General features: G+C 35.6%; 2 protein-coding genes across 11 annotated transcripts in view; one reads left to right on the forward strand and one right to left on the reverse strand.

Moving 5' to 3' along the window:
- Positions 1-14,119, forward strand: part of Mp (collagen XV/XVIII-type protein multiplexin) — a 344,778-nt gene extending 330,659 nt beyond the window's left edge. For 3 of the 8 annotated variants that reach the window (XM_076617748.1, XM_033350745.2, XM_076617750.1), the window contains 13 exons: positions 3,685-3,714; positions 4,574-4,943; positions 5,226-5,617; positions 7,031-7,135; positions 8,830-9,085; positions 9,461-9,589; positions 9,735-9,829; positions 9,928-10,020; positions 10,327-10,449; positions 10,551-10,565; positions 11,452-11,646; positions 11,767-11,882; positions 12,302-14,119. In XM_076617748.1, the coding sequence (XP_076473863.1) occupies positions 3,685-3,714; positions 4,574-4,943; positions 5,226-5,617; positions 7,031-7,135; positions 8,830-9,085; positions 9,461-9,589; positions 9,735-9,829; positions 9,928-10,020; positions 10,327-10,449; positions 10,551-10,565; positions 11,452-11,646; positions 11,767-11,882; positions 12,302-12,596 (2,214 nt within the window). In that variant the 3' untranslated portion in view covers positions 12,597-14,119. The remainder of the gene's footprint in view (positions 1-3,684; positions 3,715-4,573; positions 4,944-5,225; positions 5,618-7,030; positions 7,136-8,829; positions 9,086-9,460; positions 9,590-9,734; positions 9,830-9,927; positions 10,021-10,326; positions 10,450-10,550; positions 10,566-11,451; positions 11,647-11,766; positions 11,883-12,301) is intronic. The other 5 variants (XM_076617747.1, XM_076617746.1, XM_033350748.2 and 2 more) reach the window with 5 other exon arrangements.
- Positions 14,120-14,537: 418 nt separating this feature from the next.
- Positions 14,538-17,607, reverse strand: Hpr1 (THO complex 1-like protein Hpr1). Of its 3 annotated transcripts, none has more exons than XM_033350878.2 (8): positions 17,268-17,605; positions 16,500-17,192; positions 16,176-16,423; positions 15,629-15,928; positions 15,396-15,545; positions 15,170-15,317; positions 14,838-15,071; positions 14,538-14,764 (listed from the first exon to the last, which is right to left on the reverse strand). In XM_033350878.2, the coding sequence occupies exons 1-8, from the start codon at positions 17,301-17,303 to the stop codon at positions 14,609-14,611; spliced, it is 1,965 nt and encodes a 654-aa protein (XP_033206769.1). In that variant the 5' UTR covers positions 17,304-17,605; the 3' UTR covers positions 14,538-14,608. The 3 variants fall into 3 exon arrangements, with proteins under 3 accessions (XP_033206769.1, XP_033206768.1, XP_076473919.1); XM_033350877.2 differs by having other exon boundaries at positions 14,838-15,074; positions 17,268-17,604; XM_076617804.1 differs by lacking the exon at positions 14,538-14,764 and having other exon boundaries at positions 14,975-15,097; positions 17,268-17,607.
- Between the last annotated feature and the right edge of the window lie 824 nt (positions 17,608-18,431).

Genomic DNA, 18,431 nt, shown 5'->3' on the forward strand with positions numbered 1-18,431 from the left:
AAAGTATTAAAAATTGTTCGTTGAAACGGAAATTCAGCAGCTCGTTAATTTCAACGAAATCCAACAGATGTACGGTAAAGCGTTTAAATTAATTAAACTACTCTGGCGGTGTGCGTGCTGCTTCGAAACTCGAGGAAAACCATTCTCTCAGCTGACTTTTCGTCCTTTACGCCGCCATACGGAGAACTTTGCAACCTTGCAAGGGCTTTGGGAATCCTCGACAGGCGAAGTATCTCGCTTTGACCTCGAGTGTTATCTTACGTGACCCGGTGCCGGTTCGTGCACCAACGTACAAGCGTCCGATTTCCCCTGAGAATACAGAAACCAATTTCTAGGCTGTGCCGACCAGGTACGGCAGGTGAGTGACTGGTGGGTGGGTGTTGGGTTGGCTAGGCGAAGGAACTCGTCGGGAGAAACTACACATCTGCGGGAAAGGCATTTTGCCCGGTTATACGAATCACTTGACCGACTGCCACGTACTTAGTCGGTTTCGTGGAAGATGAGAAATCTGGATCAGAGACGATGATGTAAAGGGAATGAACGCGGAGATCTTATTCTGACGTTTTGATTTCTTATGTCGGGATCTTTGAAATAGATTTCGTGCACGTACAACACGAAAACGTTGGTAGGGAGGGAGGGAGGGGGAATGGGAAAATAAGGATTAGATTTTTTGCGTCGTTGTTAAGTTTGCTCACTATACGCGTAATATGTACTATATCTTGTATGACTGGCTGACGATTAAAATTGCGTACGTAGCATAAAATTCGATTGCTTGTAACTTGAAAAATCAATCTCAAACACGTTCTTCTACGTAAATTTTGTTTATGTACACAAGTTTAATTATACTGTATTTTGTTACTACAAATTTAATTATCTTACCAACCTTTAACGCGTCTATCTGCTAACACCAAACTATCGTACTAATTATAGTAATATTATAATACTTGGTAGGTAAAAATTAAAGCACCAGCGCAACGTGATATTTTCAAGAATAATGAAAGGATCGTATAACAGGGTTATTAAAATTGTGCAGGAATATGTGGAAAATGATCTTGTAATCTTTTCTTATTAGGCTTTGTAATTAGATCATTTTAATACGGCATAATTTGAAAATAATAGCTCTTGGTTATTATTAGTGATTGTATAAATGACATAAATCGGTGTACGTATTCCTTGTAATCATAAAAGATTGATTATTACCGATGGTTTTACTTGACTTAGTCGTTCATAATACTCGATCGTTCATAGTAACGTCATCGTGTAGAATGATGCAATTTGACATCATTCATACTAAACCTCACGTCGCAACGATGTATTCCGTGTTCCTCGTAGGTTAATTGAGTGTGCTAACCTGACATTGCGACCAGTGGAATATTTCACGTACTCATTTTCGTGCTTCAGGGGCTGTTACGCTATTCTCAATTTGAATAATTGTATCGCACGAGAGTATGAAAACATATATCGAAACAAATTTATTAGACCATTTGCGTATATGAATTCCAGAAATAAGAAAATACTCGTAAAAAATCAATACGTCTATCATTATTTGTTCTCGTTTTCTTTTTTCTTCCTTTTCCTTTTTTATGAAATTGTATCTATTAATTTCTCGTTTGTGTTCTTATGGTTCAGAAAAATACATCTTTCTTGCCATCTGAGTAAGAAATAATAATTAACTTCCAATTGAAAAATATGTTATTTAACAGTAATTTCTAGTTGGCTTAGAAATAATAAAAAAGATTGATATACACGTAAAGATACAAATTTTTAAAAAGAAATAACTTTTATACCTAAGTTTTTTTAATTAAGTTTTTCGTTCAATATATTTCAATTATTATGCTGAATCATTTTTTGATGAGTCATCGTTCGAAAACATAATGTAATGCTTTTAGAAAATAACAATCTCGCTAATAAGGATTGTTTCCAACGAATATATAAATTTTCATTCCACGATAAATCAAGACATAAATCAATTTTTATGGTATTCGTTCCCTCATGTTGTAAATCTCGCCCCTCTTTACCAAAGTGTATCGTTATCAAAAAACCAAGAAATTCAACAAGGGTCGTTTTTGTTACAGTATCCTCGACTATTTTATTATGTTTCTCGTAAGTTTTCTCCAATATTAATAATCTGCACGACTACAAATATCAGAAACGGTAGACCATTACTCGTTAAAAACAATACCATAATGGAATCGAAACAACAAACGTAAATATTTCACTCTGTCGACTCCATTTTACTGAATTAACCTCAGGATTCTTTGATCATCCGAAATCTACTTTACAATATACTCGATACGAGATAAAAGAGAAGAAAGACGGAATGCAAGATACCTATTGAATACGAGCCTCTCGATAGAAAGTCTGAAAGTTCGATACCAGTCGGTAGAAAAGCTTTAAGAAGCTGGCGTGACGTATAAGCAAGCGATCGGTGGCGTTGATAAATAGGCGTTCAGAGGCTTTCGTGCAAAGACAGATGAAAGGAAAAAGAGGGAAAAGAAAAGAATATATTTGATTCGTTTGTGGTTTCGGAAACTGAGACTTGTAAACGGTCGAATAAACGCGTGTCTATCGCCTAGAACAATCCGGCACATTCATCGACAAAATTAAACGTACAAAACACGATATCGATCAAAAACTTTTCACTTTCAAAACAGTCTGCGCCTTTTTCTCCTCTTCCATTCTCTTTTCTTTCTCCGAACATTCTTTTTCTTCGTTTAGCAGAATTGGAAATTTCGTTTGAGCATCCGCATCGGTTAATTTCTAGCGATACACCAATGACCATTTGAAATGTACCTACGACTTCACCGTTTGATAAATGTTCAGTCCAGGATGCGGTTGTTATAATCGCCAATACAAACATCGATTCGCGTAATGTTTGCGTGATAAAATATTTTTGATGAATGGACGTTAAGAACTCGTTGACCATTCTATCGCGAATATTTGGACCGTTCTATTTGCCACTGGACCGCGACAGAGTATCCAGTTCGAATATATTGGATTGGTGGCAAAACAATGATATTTGACGGTGATAAGATAAACAGTTTCAAATAGCTTACACGTTACTGGCCTCGGTAGATTCAAATTACCACCCTTTTCTACGTTTACCAAATCGTTTAAATGAACTACACGTGAGCGTGTTCGTTGAAGTTGAGAAATGAACGTACAACATTTTCTTCGATTATAATTGCATTCGTCTCTTTTTTATTCTAAATTTCAATTGAGACTCGAATACTTCAGATACGACGTGACGTGAAACCTTAAATTCGCACATTGTTTCAATTTAATCCAATACGTTAGTCACAAATAATTAATTATTTCTAATATGGCATAAGATCCAATTGAGCGCACAGAGAATTACAAAACGAAATCCCATCCTTTCATGGTGACAAGGTACGTACCCCTAATAAGTTCCTTCGATCTTCGATCGAAATAATTCGTTTCTATTCGATGTAAGTTAGCGGGAAAAGGATCAGTTACTTGTTCGCAAAGCAAACTGGTCTAATGTCGGTAACGAGAACAGTTCAATTGAACATTGGAGACAATTGTTTGAACGATGATTGTTCGTCAACGACCATTAGACGATACAAATGAGCAGGTAGCAGGTCGGGTCGACCGACTGCTTTTAGCTTTATGACCTTATACCGATGATTAAACAGAGAAATTTTGGCTATTATGCGCATGCAGCCCAGTTGGAAACCTCGAGGCATTTATAGGGTGAGTAATAGTTCCATATTTGGAGCAACTTTGGTACGAAAGCTTCTTTCGAGATTGTACCGGTATGCTACAGGCATTCCGTCTTGCGCTCTGCGGTGTGCTGAAATTTATCGCGAAACTTTATGATGAATTTCAAACGACAATTGCATTACCAAAAGCTTCTTCTCTTTGTATTCTAAAATACGTTCTATGTTTCGAGAATACCCCAAACTGTATTTTGTAAAAAATTGTAATGGTTAAATGTTTTTAGAATTTATAGAAAGTTCATTATTGAATATTGCAAAATGTCGTAGCGTAATAAAATTATTATTAGAAAATGGGCATAATGCGTGTAACTCGATTTACGTAGTACTTCGTAAGCAAATATATTTTTTCCAAATCTAATATTTTTATAAAATGTTAATAATTTTATTGCTAGACTTTCAAGATATCACAGAAAATTCGGAGATCTTTACCGACGTCTCTATTTTATTATACAGTCGTACGTCACAACCAAATATTTGGTACTTTTTTCAGTGAAAATAAATATCCTCTTAAAGCAGAGTCAAACAAATTCGTCGTCGACGATCCAGTTCGTCTAGCGAAAATTAAAACTATCCTATACTCGAAATGTTCACAAAGGACTCGCAGTCAACGAAATTCTCGTCGACGCATAAAAAGATAAAAAGCTTTCTATTAAAATATATTTAAATCAGAAAATAAAAGTACTGAGATCACAAAATAACTAGAAAGATTATAAAACTTCCAACTTTCCAATAAATTTGTAATTTCTAATAAAAATACGTTCAATTGCGATATCTAAGTAAAAAGATAAGGTGACGGTGGGTCGTAATCTGAAAAAATTTGTTCTAAACTTTAGACGGAGGGCATCACCATGAGACCAGGACTGCCAGGACAGAAAGGCGAAGCCGGACTGCCAGGAAGCCCAGGACCGAAAGGGGAGACAGGAATCGCCGGTGCCAAAGGATACAAAGGCGAACCAGGGCACAAGGGTGCAAAAGGCGATCATGGAAAAGAAGGTCCACGAGGAATTCAAGGATTCAAAGGTGAACCTGGCGCTCCGGGAGCACCGGGGCTTCCTGGCGCACCAGGTGAGAATGGAAGACCAGCAGAGAAAGGTGACAAAGGAGACACAGGACCAGAAGGGAAACCAGGCCCTGCAGGTGTACCTGGACCACCAGGATTGCCTGGATTGAGCGGCTCTGGCGGAGTAAACGTTGGAGAAGCGAGTAAGAATATGCTCATTTTGTGATTTTTATCAAATGAAATTAAATAATCGATGGATCTGGTCATTAGATTTAAAAAGTGAAATAAAATACAAAAGGAAATGTAAAAGCTCAAATTGAAGATTCGATCAGTTGTCATCGAACGCGTAAGTTGATTGATATATTCTTAGAAGAAAAGATAACGAACGGTGCTGATTCCAATTTGGAAGCGATACGATGTCTTTACGTTAAGATTAATTAATGTTACGTGAAAAATTGTCTCCCTGAAAACCACGAATTAATTAGTGTTAAGGGAAAAGGGCGATAAGGGCGAGAGTGGTGCACGAGGATACAAAGGAGATAAGGGCACCAAAGGCGAGAAGGGAGACAAAGGTGATTCTGGACCAGCCGGAATTCCTGGTGTGAATGGTATCCAAGGACCGCAAGGCAACAAAGGCGAGCCAGGGAAGGACGGAGTTCCCGGAGCACCGGGAGTCGTCGGTGCAAAGGGCGAAAAAGGTGAGAGAGGTCCGCCAGGAGCTACAGCTATAGCGAGCTCTGGAGACTACATCACTATCAAAGGTGAAAAAGGAGCAGAAGGCAAGAGAGGTAGAAGAGGGCGTCCTGGACCACCAGGACCGGTCGGCCCACCTGGGAAGACGGGAGCGATGGGAGAAATTGGGTTACCTGGATGGGCGGTATGAGAAAACTCCTTCTATACTTCTTATCTTCTTTTCTTTTTCGTTTTTTATCGATCAAACCCTCGATTTCCGTTTGATTTCCTCGCCATTAGTAAAATAGAATTTCGTAACGTAATTTTCTTGTCGCTGTTTGCATGAATGGCTGTGTATTATTTAATCTTGTATGCAGTGTTATGAAAAGCTATGTTTTTTTCTTGTTCCGAGTAAAATTTTTTATTTTGTTGACGGTATATGGGAGAAATAATCGTTTATAGCAATTTACTTACGATAAAGGATTGTAATAGAAAATAGATAACTAGGAACGAATCTTTGGAATATACCTTTCACAGATTGTACATTATATATGTATAACGATCCTAGAAGCTTCGCGTAGCTTCATCGAATGATTTAAACTTGTCCAAACTTGAACTTAATAAATGCATTTTGAATATACATTAAAGGCTCTCGATTATGTATTATATCTAATCAAAATATGAATAAGAAGAAACGCAAATTCTGATCTGATATTACAAAAACTTACATGTATCGCCATTTGTGTAAGCGAAGATCAATAATAATCGGAAACATAGCCAGCAGGCTGAATAGAGTTCTAAATTCCACGACATAGCAACGGCTTTTAACGGATTCCATAACTCTGAGGCCGTAGAGTTCTGAGTTTCAAGACATTGGATTAATTGACGACCGACTACCTTAACCTAGTAATAGACAAGTCAACGAATCTGCAGGCCTTGTCAGACACGCTCTCGTGTCATTCTGAGTTCTCTGCATACATAATCGAAGTTTAAATTATCGGTTACTGTTTTAAGCTAATAAGAGCTAAAGAATTTAATAATTTTAGTTAGTAGAAGTTCCGAGGAAAATTAATATAATGCAACATATTCTCAGTAGTACAATATATAAGATAAGTCAAATTCATCTTTACATACTGTGAAAGGATTTTTCTAATTGGTCGTGGTTTAACAAAATTACATAACAATTAACATATACTCCCTGCTACTGGAAACAATTACGATTATAATTATCCACTTACATATAAAAATGTAGTCTAAAATGAGAATATACTTTTTCCAATGCTATGTTCCAATGCACAGAACTCCATGAAAGTGAGTATTACATAGAACTTACATAATCCTAATAGATAAGATAAGAACAATTTATCCCTTAATTTTAACTGTGTCGGCATTCAATCATAATTTCGTTGATTAATTACTTTGAATAGCGTTAATAGACTAATTTACCTCTGTTAACTACGTAATAATCCGGTCATAAAATTAGAAATCACACCAATCGACCAAAGTGTATGCTAGATTGAACTGCACGCGAGATTAATTAAAGGTTTAATGAACATAGAATATTCATGAACAGGAAGGTAGAACATGAACGCTATGTATCGGTAACTACTTCTAACAGGGTCGTCCTGGAACTCCCGGACTTCCTGGACCTGTTGGACCAGTGGGGCCCAAGGGAGAAAAAGGAGAACCCGGTACACCGAGCCCTTACGGAGTCTCTGTCGGCGTAAGTACGATTCACCGATTCTCATTAAAATCGAAATACCCGTAAGCAATTCCCTCTGAAATCAATGGGATCCGTGTTACAGAGAAATTAGGCGAATTAGGAGAAACGTAGCACGCCACAGAAAATAGTTTTAAATACATATATGTACAGAAAATAAACTCGAATTTTCGACTAATAATTTTCTGAATATTAAATATTGGACTATCAAATATTTGGAATATTATTTGTATTTTGAAATATGTATGTTATTCCTTCCTATCTTACGTTTAATAAAAATTCTATGCACTGAGGAAATCTACATAATAGATGAGAAAAAATTAGAAAATTTTTCCAATAAATTCGGTAGAGTGGCTAATGTCATCTTTCGCGCTTTAAGAATTATTCTGGCTAAGTTGATGCGAGGGAAAAATCGGTAGGTAAACACGAAGTGTTAAAGAGCTTGCAGCGCGGAACAAATAAAGATAATGGATGCATTTTTTATCCTGTCTCGTAGCGGGGGAAAGGTTGAAGTGGAGATATACACACGGTGATTTATAACTCTCGCCATAAAGTTTTCGAAATTGTCAAAGAGAAGTCATTTTGGCTAAAAAAGAAAAATGTCACGGGAACACAAAATTTATAGTTACTCGCAATTGAAGTACACTTTTGTGCACAGCCCAGAACTTAAAAAGATAGAACATTGAAAATATTATCCTCAAACTTACACGACGAGTATAACGGGGAAGATATAACACCAAAGAAAATAAAGCTATACAATGAAAACCCATTACTTCCTACAAACTTCCTCCCCGTCTAAAATTTTTTTTTTCTCTCTTTTGTCCGATTCGATTCGATTCTTTCCAGAGCTGTTTAATCACTGTTACGACATGAAACCCTCGTACGAGTTGTGCCACGAACGAGCAGTCTCGAACATTTTTTAGTCGGAACGACCACTTCGTGAAGCTCGCGAAACTAGTAACAGTGCTCGTAGATCACCGTGTACACTCGCAAGTCTCATTGAACGAGCCATAGAACGTGTAGAGTGACGGAAATTAATGCAAGTGTGCGCTTGACGCCCCCTTCCTTCTCTTTTTATTCTATTTTTTCCCCTCCTAGTATCCCTCTCACATCTACTCTGCTTGTTCTTTTTCATCTTTGTCGGCTAGCGAAGCCGCGACTCGATTTATTCGGCGTCCCAAACAGAAATTCGTCGAAATTTCGTCGTCGCAGTTGACAAGCGACGAACACGAAACGAATGCGCGTGGCAGGCTTTAATTCACTACACTTTGGTTTAAAAGCCGGGCCAACGTAAGGCAAATTCGCTGCTTTCATTGCGCTTTCGAACGGACTCGCACCCACCAAGGCACGTACTGTGATTTATTCCGACATCCACTTAGCGAAACTGGCTCAAGTATCTTCTCTTCAGGATTATATATCTAAACATTGCTTTGCAGAAATTAGTTTGCATATACGAATAACATAATTAGAACTTAAATCAGAGAATCGTGATATTATACATTAGCTTCTCGACCAGTAATGCACGTATCCACTGCATATAAATAATTTTGTGTAATATACGCTATAAAAATTGTATCATTCAGAAGTTTATTTTCAATGTTAATGCGTACGGTCGCCTCGATTCTTAGTGTATAATTGTAATTCGTATAATATTCGTGTAAATCAATTTCATATCTGTCTGTCTAAATGACGTTCAGATCAAAGGCGATAAGGGAGACGATGGTTTCCCTGGAATTCCTGGACAACCTGGAAGAGACGGTCAAAGAGGACCTCCAGGACCACCCGGACCACCCGGACCACCGTCTCAAGGAAACTATATTCCAGTTCCGGGTCCCCCGGGGCCTCCTGGGCCACCAGGACCACCTGGGCTATCTTTGATTGGACAGAAAGGAGAACCAGGAATTGGTAGAAGTCACATCTTTGGCGAAAGAGACTATTACGGAGTTAGACAGGGTATGAAAGATTCATTAATCATAAATAACATAATTTAAGTATCATATGCAAAAAATATTTGACCACCTCTACTTAAAAGTATGTCATCGATTAAAAATTTCGTATTATGTACTTCCTCGTTTGTTTCTGTATCGAATCTTCCGTTAATTTTATCGCTAAGTCGAATTTAAAGCTGCAAATATCAATGACAATTTCCCTCGTTTCGGTAGATTTTTCACAAGAGAATTGCTTAAAGTATCCAAATTCCAAGCTGACTTTTCTCTAAATTCTTGAATTTTGTAGAACACATGGTGATTCTAAGCTTCTGGTGTCCCTGTATATTTTACTCAGATTAGCAAATATAAGAAAGATATTGAAAAACTATTAAATTTGCAGTTCCAAAGAATATAAAACATTTTAAACACGATATGTTCTTTGGCACGCTGCAAGGACCTAGAACTAGTCTAGACGAATTGAAGGCTCTGCGAGAACTAAAGCAACTGAAGGAACTTAAAGAACATTTAGGTAACGCACTAAATGTAAAATATCGTAAAACGACGTTTCTAAAAGACATTAATTTTCTTGGTGTATTCTAAATTAGAAAAACTGCATAGTAAAGTTTAATGCGTCTTTAAAAACACATCCTAATTACCTATAAAACTTTTATAAGGTGCTGCAACCACCGCAACTAGAGGTCCCTTAGAAAGTACCACGAAGATCGTACCAGGAGCTGTGACTTTCCAAAATACCGAAGCTATGACCAAAGTAAATCTTCGAATATCGTCAAAACATGATTTTTGAACAATATACGTATAATACTCTAATTATTATAGCTTTTAATGCTTCTATTACTACATATTTAGATGTCTGCCGTGAGCCCAGTTGGAACATTAGCTTATATCATTGACGAACAAGCTCTGCTCGTTAGAGTGAACAATGGTTGGCAATACATCGCAGTTAGTATAAAAATTTTCCTATTTATTCTATCTTTACGCTCTACTTGTAATATTTACTCAAAAGTCGATTAATATATAATTCATTCGTGTAAATTCTAACGCAATGTACAGAAGAAGATCCATTAAGACAAAACATTTAAGTAGAAAGCTTCATCGATATTACACAATATTTTATCAAACGCAACTTTTTCCTTTTGTTAATGATAATTATTGTATATCAGCTAAGAATATAAATCTTTAATCTTACCTATTTAGCAAACTACAGGGCTTCAATTTAATTCAAGATATTTATGCTGTGTTCTGTAGTTGGGTTCGCTTCTACCAATAACTACACCAGCACCACCAACCACGTCACCGCCTCCGGTGAATCCACCTTTCGAGGCTTCCAACCTGATCAACCAGATACCCGTAAAAGCAGACGGAACAGGGGTGAGTTACTATCTTAATCCTGTTGAGTGTAAAACGTTATCGATAAGAGGTGGACTAATGCATTACTTAATTACAATTGAATTTTCTTCCTGCTTCCAAAGTGGTATCCACGGATGGTAAGATATTGGCATGATTAATCTTTCGACGTTATCGTCCTCTTATACGTTCCCTCTTTCAGTTTTTATAATTTTCACAAGAACGCTTCGTTCCATTTCATTTTCGTTAAGTACGAAGAAGAGAAACGAATTTTCATTACCTACTGAACGAATCGTTCTTAATTCTTGTTGCACTAAAATCTTTTAGCATATTACAAAGAAGATTGACGGCAAGCTATATCGAAAATTTAGAGAAAGATTTATCTCTTCGTCAATTGTACGCATTAACGTGCCTAAGATCTAGAAATCTGCTTAATACACGTAGGAATTCAAGTATCTATTTGGAAGCTGGACCTAAGGGAACTGCATATACTGAAACTACAATTTACAGCTTGCAGTATGATTGTAATGTGGAAGGATGAGCGATTATAGGGCTTTTCATAAACCAAGTCCATTCTATGGCCCCCTGGGAACTGGAATTACAATATACGTATATTATTATAAACAAGAACTACAATTTTCAGAAAAATGATTCTTTGATTAGCAAAATGCTATATATTGGCAAAATATATACCAAAACCTTTCTTTGACATATACTACACTACTTTGAAATATCATTTATTTCAATATTTGAAGCTCTTCCAAAAAACAGGAGGTGTTTTTATATTTTAAGAAACGATGAAAGTCTATTATCTGTGCTAAGATATAAATAAATAATAATTCCACTTCTATTCTTATTTGCTAACATCGCTCTTCGTACAATCATTCTCCTTGTGGAAAAAAATTCCTGTTAAAATGGTATTTTCAATTCTTTCTACGTCCAATCTCCGCTTGCCTAAATATTTTCCATTACTGACAATAAACGCCAATTCATACAAGAACGTCGCATTGATATCACAATTTCCAGTTACGAATGGCTGCTTTGAACGAGCCATTTACGGGAGACATGCACGGTGTACGTGGAGCTGACTACGCTTGTTATCGACAAGCGAAGCGAGCTGGTTTGAGGGGTACGTTCCGAGCATTCCTCAGCTCCAGAGTTCAAAATGTTGACAGCATCGTGAGACTTGGGGACCGTGATCTTCCTATCGTTAACATAAAGGTGACAAGCAATATATAGATTCCGAACGATTTATTTATGAAAGTATTTCAGCCAAGTTTCCAAGCAATTTTCCATAAGCGCGTCGCGCGTGTTACGAAACATTTGTTTCCGATCCCCTAGGGCGATGTACTTTTCAACTCGTGGAAAGAGATGTTCAACGGAAACGGGGCCTACTTCTCGCAAAATCCAAGGATTTACAGTTTCAATGGCAAAAATATCCTCACCGACTTTGCATGGTAACTGTTTCGTTTATTTATCTTTTTGTCCTATAATGAAATAAAGTTTTATATTTCTGGTAAACCATATGTATACGTAATTATAAAAGCGCAAAATGAGGCATGACTTTTTGACAGATTCATCGACTTTTCAGACAATAATACATTCTGGTAGTCAGCTCTAGCTAAACTTACGATACGGCGGAATCAATGTTCTAAGGAATGTTTTATAAAAACCTTTTTCGCGAGATCTGCTACAACTTCGTGATTTAATTAAATATATTTCTTTTATTTCGATATAATTATAGATACACTTGTAAGAATTATCTAGTACAATGTATATCTTGTACAAAAAAAAAAGAAAGTTGAAATATAAATCAAAGCGAAATTAAAGACTAGAGCTAAGATAGAGCCAAACTTATCATCGTCTGATATTTCAGGCCAGAAAAGGTGGCATGGCACGGATCGCACAAATTAGGAGACCGGGCAATGGACACGTATTGCGACGCTTGGCATTCAAGTAGTTCGGATCGTTACGGATTAGGATCACCGTTAACTGGGGGACGCCTCTTGGAGCAAGTTCGTTATTCCTGCGACAACAAGTTCGCGCTGCTCTGTATAGAAGTAACCAGCGAGACCACAAGAAGGAGGAGAAGCGTCGAAGTTTCGGAAGATGAGGACGAAATGTCGGAGAACGATTATAAGGAGTACTTGGATTCTCTGATGGAAAACTAACCCTTCTACCGTGCCCCTTCCCATCTCTTCTATGCCATTTTTCTCTCTGTCTTTTAACATACGTAAAATACACGGCAACAACATCGTTGTATAGATAGAAATCGAGATGAGTCAATCGCGTATCGTTCCTGTTTGATGAACTGTATAATGAAAAGCAATAGAAAAAGAAAAGAGAAGAAAACATAACAAAAAAAAAAAAAAAATGTTCAAACAGGAGAATACGATGAATACACAATAAAAACAGAGTAATCATCTCGTTTCTAATCAGCGTGAAATCTATCTGTAATTCGAAAGGTTATAACCCTAATCGCGAGTCATTAGCTAACGCTTTATACCGAGTTTCCGTTCTCTCTTTAAGAAATAAGACTGATCGTCTAGACATCGTTCATCAGTGTTTCATATCGACTACTCGCCTGTACTCTTAATCCGTCATCGTTATCGAGCGTCGGAAAAACGCGACATCACCGGTTTCTTCGACGCGCGTCAACCAACTCGACGCTATTAGAAGTTCCCTACGTCACGATAAACGTCCAGTACTTAGAACGCTGCTACGAGAGGAGATTCTTTGAAGCGTGGTCAAAGATGTTCACCATTCGAGTCATAATTTATTGTTTAAGGGATTAAAGAACGAAACAAAAAGAATAAAAAGGAAAAAAAATTGCAGAAAAAGCAGAACGTAAACTAACGACTGCCCTAATAAAACTGCCTAATAAAAATGTCGGAATTCATATCCGCAATCGAATTACATTTACACTTTAGCCAATACATATGAGTGTGTATGTTAGATATAAGAAACGAATCGATTAAAAAAAAAAAAAACAAATAAATAAAGGATTCCGTATAAGATGATTGAGTTTTTTGCATCCGGAATCCAGATTTATGCTCTGTGTACAATTCGCGGCAGACGCGTTTGGTGCGATAGTAAATTGCATGATTGTACAGTAAGGATGTAAGTACTTATACTTACGGTGCTACAGGCCCATAAATGTAACAGTATGTATATGCGATGAAAGGATTATTTAGAAATTGGATTAACAATCGCGAACAGTTGTGGAATATGCTTCTAAAACTATTTCGGCGTATATGTAGCAATATTTTATAACTTACGTATAGTTCTCGTTGGAAAAGAAACACGTTGTATACACCATTCCGCGAGCTGTCGCTGTCTTAATCGTCATTGGCCTCTGCTTTTACATCGAGCATAAATCGAGTCTAAGTCAGTGTCTATAATTCGAAGATACGATATATTACTAACGTTAAACTAATTTATTACGATTAAGTAGAGAGAACGTCGGTCTATACCTTTAGGTTGTCAGCATGCTTGTTGGCGAATCGATTTCACTCCTGAAAAATAAGAAATAATGAAAATTCTCCCGATGCCGTAATGTAGGTCTTGACGTACCGATGTAAAACCAACTATCCTTCGATATAGTTTGCACCGACGACCGTTTTAGTTCGAAATTTTGTATTATTTGTACACTTTATTATTGTCTTTCTAAATAAAGAACGGAAAGTGCATCTAACGGACTGTTGAATTAAATTCGATCTATCGATATCATGTAATGTTACGACACTCGAAAATCGATTAATCTAATATTCGCGCTATGTTCAAATTGGAGAGATGATTGAAACATGTGCAATTTATTTAAAAAAGAATATATGTATAGAATATTTAAATTTTAGTGTATGTAGAAACATAACTATTTCACTACATGAAGCTGTTTTGAAGACTATTTACTTCATCCCATTTTGTCAAACAATGTCTATCTAAATGTTGTTAATAGTTGCTGAAACAATGATACCATAAAAGTAAGTACAATATTTATGTATTTTTTAATTAATGCTTTAATTGTTTTTAATTAATACTGACTATTGTTGTTGGAATATAAGATATATAATTTACTATTGAGATTAAGATTAAGATTTATAGAAAACACATCGTTGCAAAAATTGTAAAAGTTTAATTCATATAGTATCATACATTTTTTAAGATCATCTCTTTCACGATGTAATTAGGATTTTAAAACAGCAAGCGCTTCCGTGAATTTTAAACCTTCTAAAATATATGCTAAATTTTCCATCGATGCATCTACATCTTCTTCCGCCCAAATTTCCAACATATTTTTACATTGCTCGTACGGCGTTGGTTTCCCTTGAAAAAATGTAATCTAGAAAAAGATATAGATTGTAATTAGTGAGCTGTGATTTTTTAAGCTTCTACGTTATAAAATTTGTTTCTACCTCTTCACTCGTGTAACCAAACTTGGTTGCTAACTTTTTCCAATCGTTTTTCAGAATTTCTGATAATTTCGCCACCATATCAGGTGTCACTTTCGTCAATTTTCGTCCTTTCGTATCCGTATTTTCGGCTTCAACTTGTTCACTCTCTTGCTTGAGAACATCTTCGTTAAATTCTTGATCGTTCGCTTCTGGCGGTGGAGTTTCCTCTGTTTCTAATTTTATATCCGACTGTGTCTGCTTCAAGAATCAGAAACAATTCACTTTTAAATCTACATGGTAAATTCACTTTGAAGATCTAACATAGATTAATGAAACAAAGGTGTTACACTCACTGGCCTATCTTTAGCGATTTTTTTAATCATTGTTTCGAGATATTCAGGTAATTTATTAATAGGATAATTCCCATGGACAAAAAAATGAGGACTACGTCTAGCTAGTAATCTCAATGCTCGCCAACCAAAATTCCCATCATTTACTTTCCTGTGACAAATAAACAACAATAATATAATTAAAAATAATATAATAACAACACAGAAATATATAAAATAAAAGATTTACTTGTATTCATCTTCTACCATTGCATTAGGATCTAATTGCATAATAGCTTCTTCAAAATATGTCTCTAAAGATGGAAGGAAGTCTCTTTCTTTAGATTTACATGCTTCAAGATTATTGGGGCATAAGTTCCATAATTTCGTGAGTTCTGGGCTGCAAAGCAATTAAATTCAATTGTATATAATGTATTTTCTAATAGAGAAAAAAAATAAATAGTTCTTTCTATGGTTTCTTACTTTCCCATATGGTACTTTCCTACTGCTTGAGCGTCTCTAATGACATCTCCAATTCTACGCCTTGGTCTCTTTGGTTTTTTTGATTCCTCTATGTCGGCGCTAGAATCTGGAGTTGGTCTTTTAAATGGTGGGCATCCTTCGTTTTTCCAAGCATTCCAGTGCTCTTCGCGTTTCAATATATTTTTAACAGTTTCTGCAAATGTTGGACCATCGGGAGGTGTTTCTGTCAGTAAGGCATATACTTGCTCTGTGGTTCCTTTTACCCATTCTACTTGGTCAGGCTTTAGTTCATGTGTTTCACTTAAAAAATACAAAATTTATTGAGACTTTGAAATATAAATAACCTGAAACACTATTTAAGGAAAGCAGACCTTGTCTCATAGCCACTGGCAAGGAAGCTTTGGAAAACAAACATCGTTTTATAGCTTTCAAAGTCATTTTACTAATAATTCATTAAAAATGTGCAATTCTAACAAGAGGAATTGTGAATTCGATTGTAATAAAATACAAGTGTATATAAAGATATGTACAAATTATAGATACTTACGCTTTAAATTTAACAGTGCTATTAAGATATTGGAAAAGAATGAGAAATTGCAGCAATACATATCGTCTGAAATTTGAATCAGATAGTTGTAGCTCCAACAATTTTTGATTTGTTAAATATTTTGCAAAATAAGGGGTTTCCTTATGAGATCCCTCCATGGAAGATTCAACTTTAACACATGTTGAAGGATAATTACGTTGTTCTTCCAATTTAAAAGATGAAAATGCTGACAGTACACTTGAAGCATGCTAAACAAATAAAATATTTATGACAAAAGAGTATGAAAATACAAAAAGTTATAAGAATATAATAATTTAATCTTACCGTTGAAAATATCTTCCAGTGCATTTTTAGGTATAATTGATTGGGATTTCTGAAAAAATCTTGGAGTGCCCAAAATTTTCTATATAAATTATAATCAATTGGTACTTTAGTCTCTGATTTATCATCATCCTTAGTTATTTGTTCCAAATCGTCTCCCTCTGATTTTTCAGAGCCAAATTCTGTATGATTCTCCAAATTAAATTCACTAACAATATTAAGACCAGACCTCTCAGAAAAAGGAAAAAACTTAGCCAGAAATAAAAGAATTCTTCCACAAAATACAGTTTGTTGTGATCTAGATAACCTTCTAAGTAAGTCATTGCACATCCTTAACAAATTGTTTTTACAGGCACTAAAGAATAAATCTTCCTTCCACACAACCACATTGTTCTCAACAAAAGTAAACAACTGTTCGCATCTGTCGAGTGTCATAGAATCAAATATATCACCAAGTAGCATCACTGGCATACTTGCAGTTGCTAAGTCTTTTCTGCATAATTCAATGCAGAATGTAATGTAAGTCTCAAGCAGAGGCACATTACTTGATAGATTTTCAGATAATATTACAAGAAGAGTATCTCTTAATGCTTGATCAATTGCAGCTTTTCTATCACTATCATTTGTACACCGTTCGACACATTTCTTTTGAAATATTTGTATATCTGACAGCTTAAAACACTGTTGCAAATAATCCTAGAAAAACGGGAAATCATTTAAAATCATATATCATATAACCTCGAAAGTATTATCAATTTTTATAATTCTTACACTATATTCTTTTCTTAAAACTTCGAACATGGCCATTGTATAAAACAAATTTTTATAATTATATTCTTTTATCTTAAAATATGAACAATATCTTTCTACTACATATCAAGTATCTCATAAACTATCAAGATTTACGCTTACACCACAATCGTACAAGCAGATCTAAGCGTCAACACTTGCTAGGGGATACTGTCCGAAAATTGAATTGTAAAAAATTTGTCTATAGTCTATCTAACAAGACAAGGCAGTGAACGTAAACAAAATTTGATTACTGTGGCTACGATGATTGACTACTGCCGTATCGCTTGAATGAGGTTAGTCAATGATTATATCCCATGGTAAGGGACGTCACGATTATACGACGACCTGCATTTCTCCAATCCGCCACTAAGGGCGTTACTGCAGAGATATCAAAACAATATTTGTTTATGTTTTATTATTAATTTTTGTATTCCGACCATTTTTTTAGTATTACCTAGCAGCAAGTTAGACGCAATGTTGGAATGAAGTTTATTAGAAAAGAAAAATTTTATTACCTTATTCTAACGTCAGTTAATGTAAAAAGATTTGTATTTTATATTTTTTAATCCTTTATGAGGGAACACTTGCAAACAAAGCTCGATCAGGTCGATCAAAGAAATTGACTGGAAGAGAAGAGAAAGTTATCATTCGTAAATTAAAAAAAAATCCTACTATATCCGCTCCTTAACTCGCAAGTATGGTAACTGATATGTTTCATAAAGAAGTTCTCCCGGAATTATGTCGACGAATCTTACGAAACAATGATCTTTATGGCAGAGTACCTCGAAAGGAACCATACATATATTAATGCTATAAATCATAAAAAATGATTGACTTTTGCAAAAACCTATATTAATAAAGATAATTCTTTTTGGGATAAAGTCATCTTTTCGGATGAGTCAAACATTTTTGGCTCAGATGGTCAAAATTATGCGTGGAGAAAACCAAATACGGAATCGAAAATTCGACATTTACATCCAAACGGTGAAACAGTGAATCACTAGATCACTTCATTATTTCACTATTAAAACAAAGAAGAAAGAGCAAAACCATAGACTTCTATAAACCTGTGAATAGAACGTGATTTTTTAATATCTTAAGAAATATATATAATGCATTATCTAATTACTTCATGTTTATGTT

The sequence above is a fragment of the Bombus vancouverensis genome, chromosome 4 (genome assembly GCF_051014615.1).
Source record: "Bombus vancouverensis nearcticus chromosome 4, iyBomVanc1_principal, whole genome shotgun sequence".
Classification (NCBI taxonomy): domain Eukaryota; kingdom Metazoa; phylum Arthropoda; class Insecta; order Hymenoptera; family Apidae; genus Bombus; species Bombus vancouverensis.

Bases quoted from the DNA above. Each gene is read 5' to 3' on its own strand.
- Hpr1 (XM_033350877.2), bottom strand. From the start codon at position 17,303: ATGGCCATGTTCGAAGTTTTAAGAAAAGAATATAGT. The intron at 17,193-17,267 runs GTAAGAATTATA...CCGTTTTTCTAG, and splicing joins TTTTAAGAAAAGAATATAGT to GATTATTTGCAACAGTGTTT. The intron at 15,075-15,169 runs GTGAGTGTAACA...TGATTCTTGAAG, and splicing joins AAATCGCTAAAGATAGGCCA to CAGACACAGTCGGATATAAA.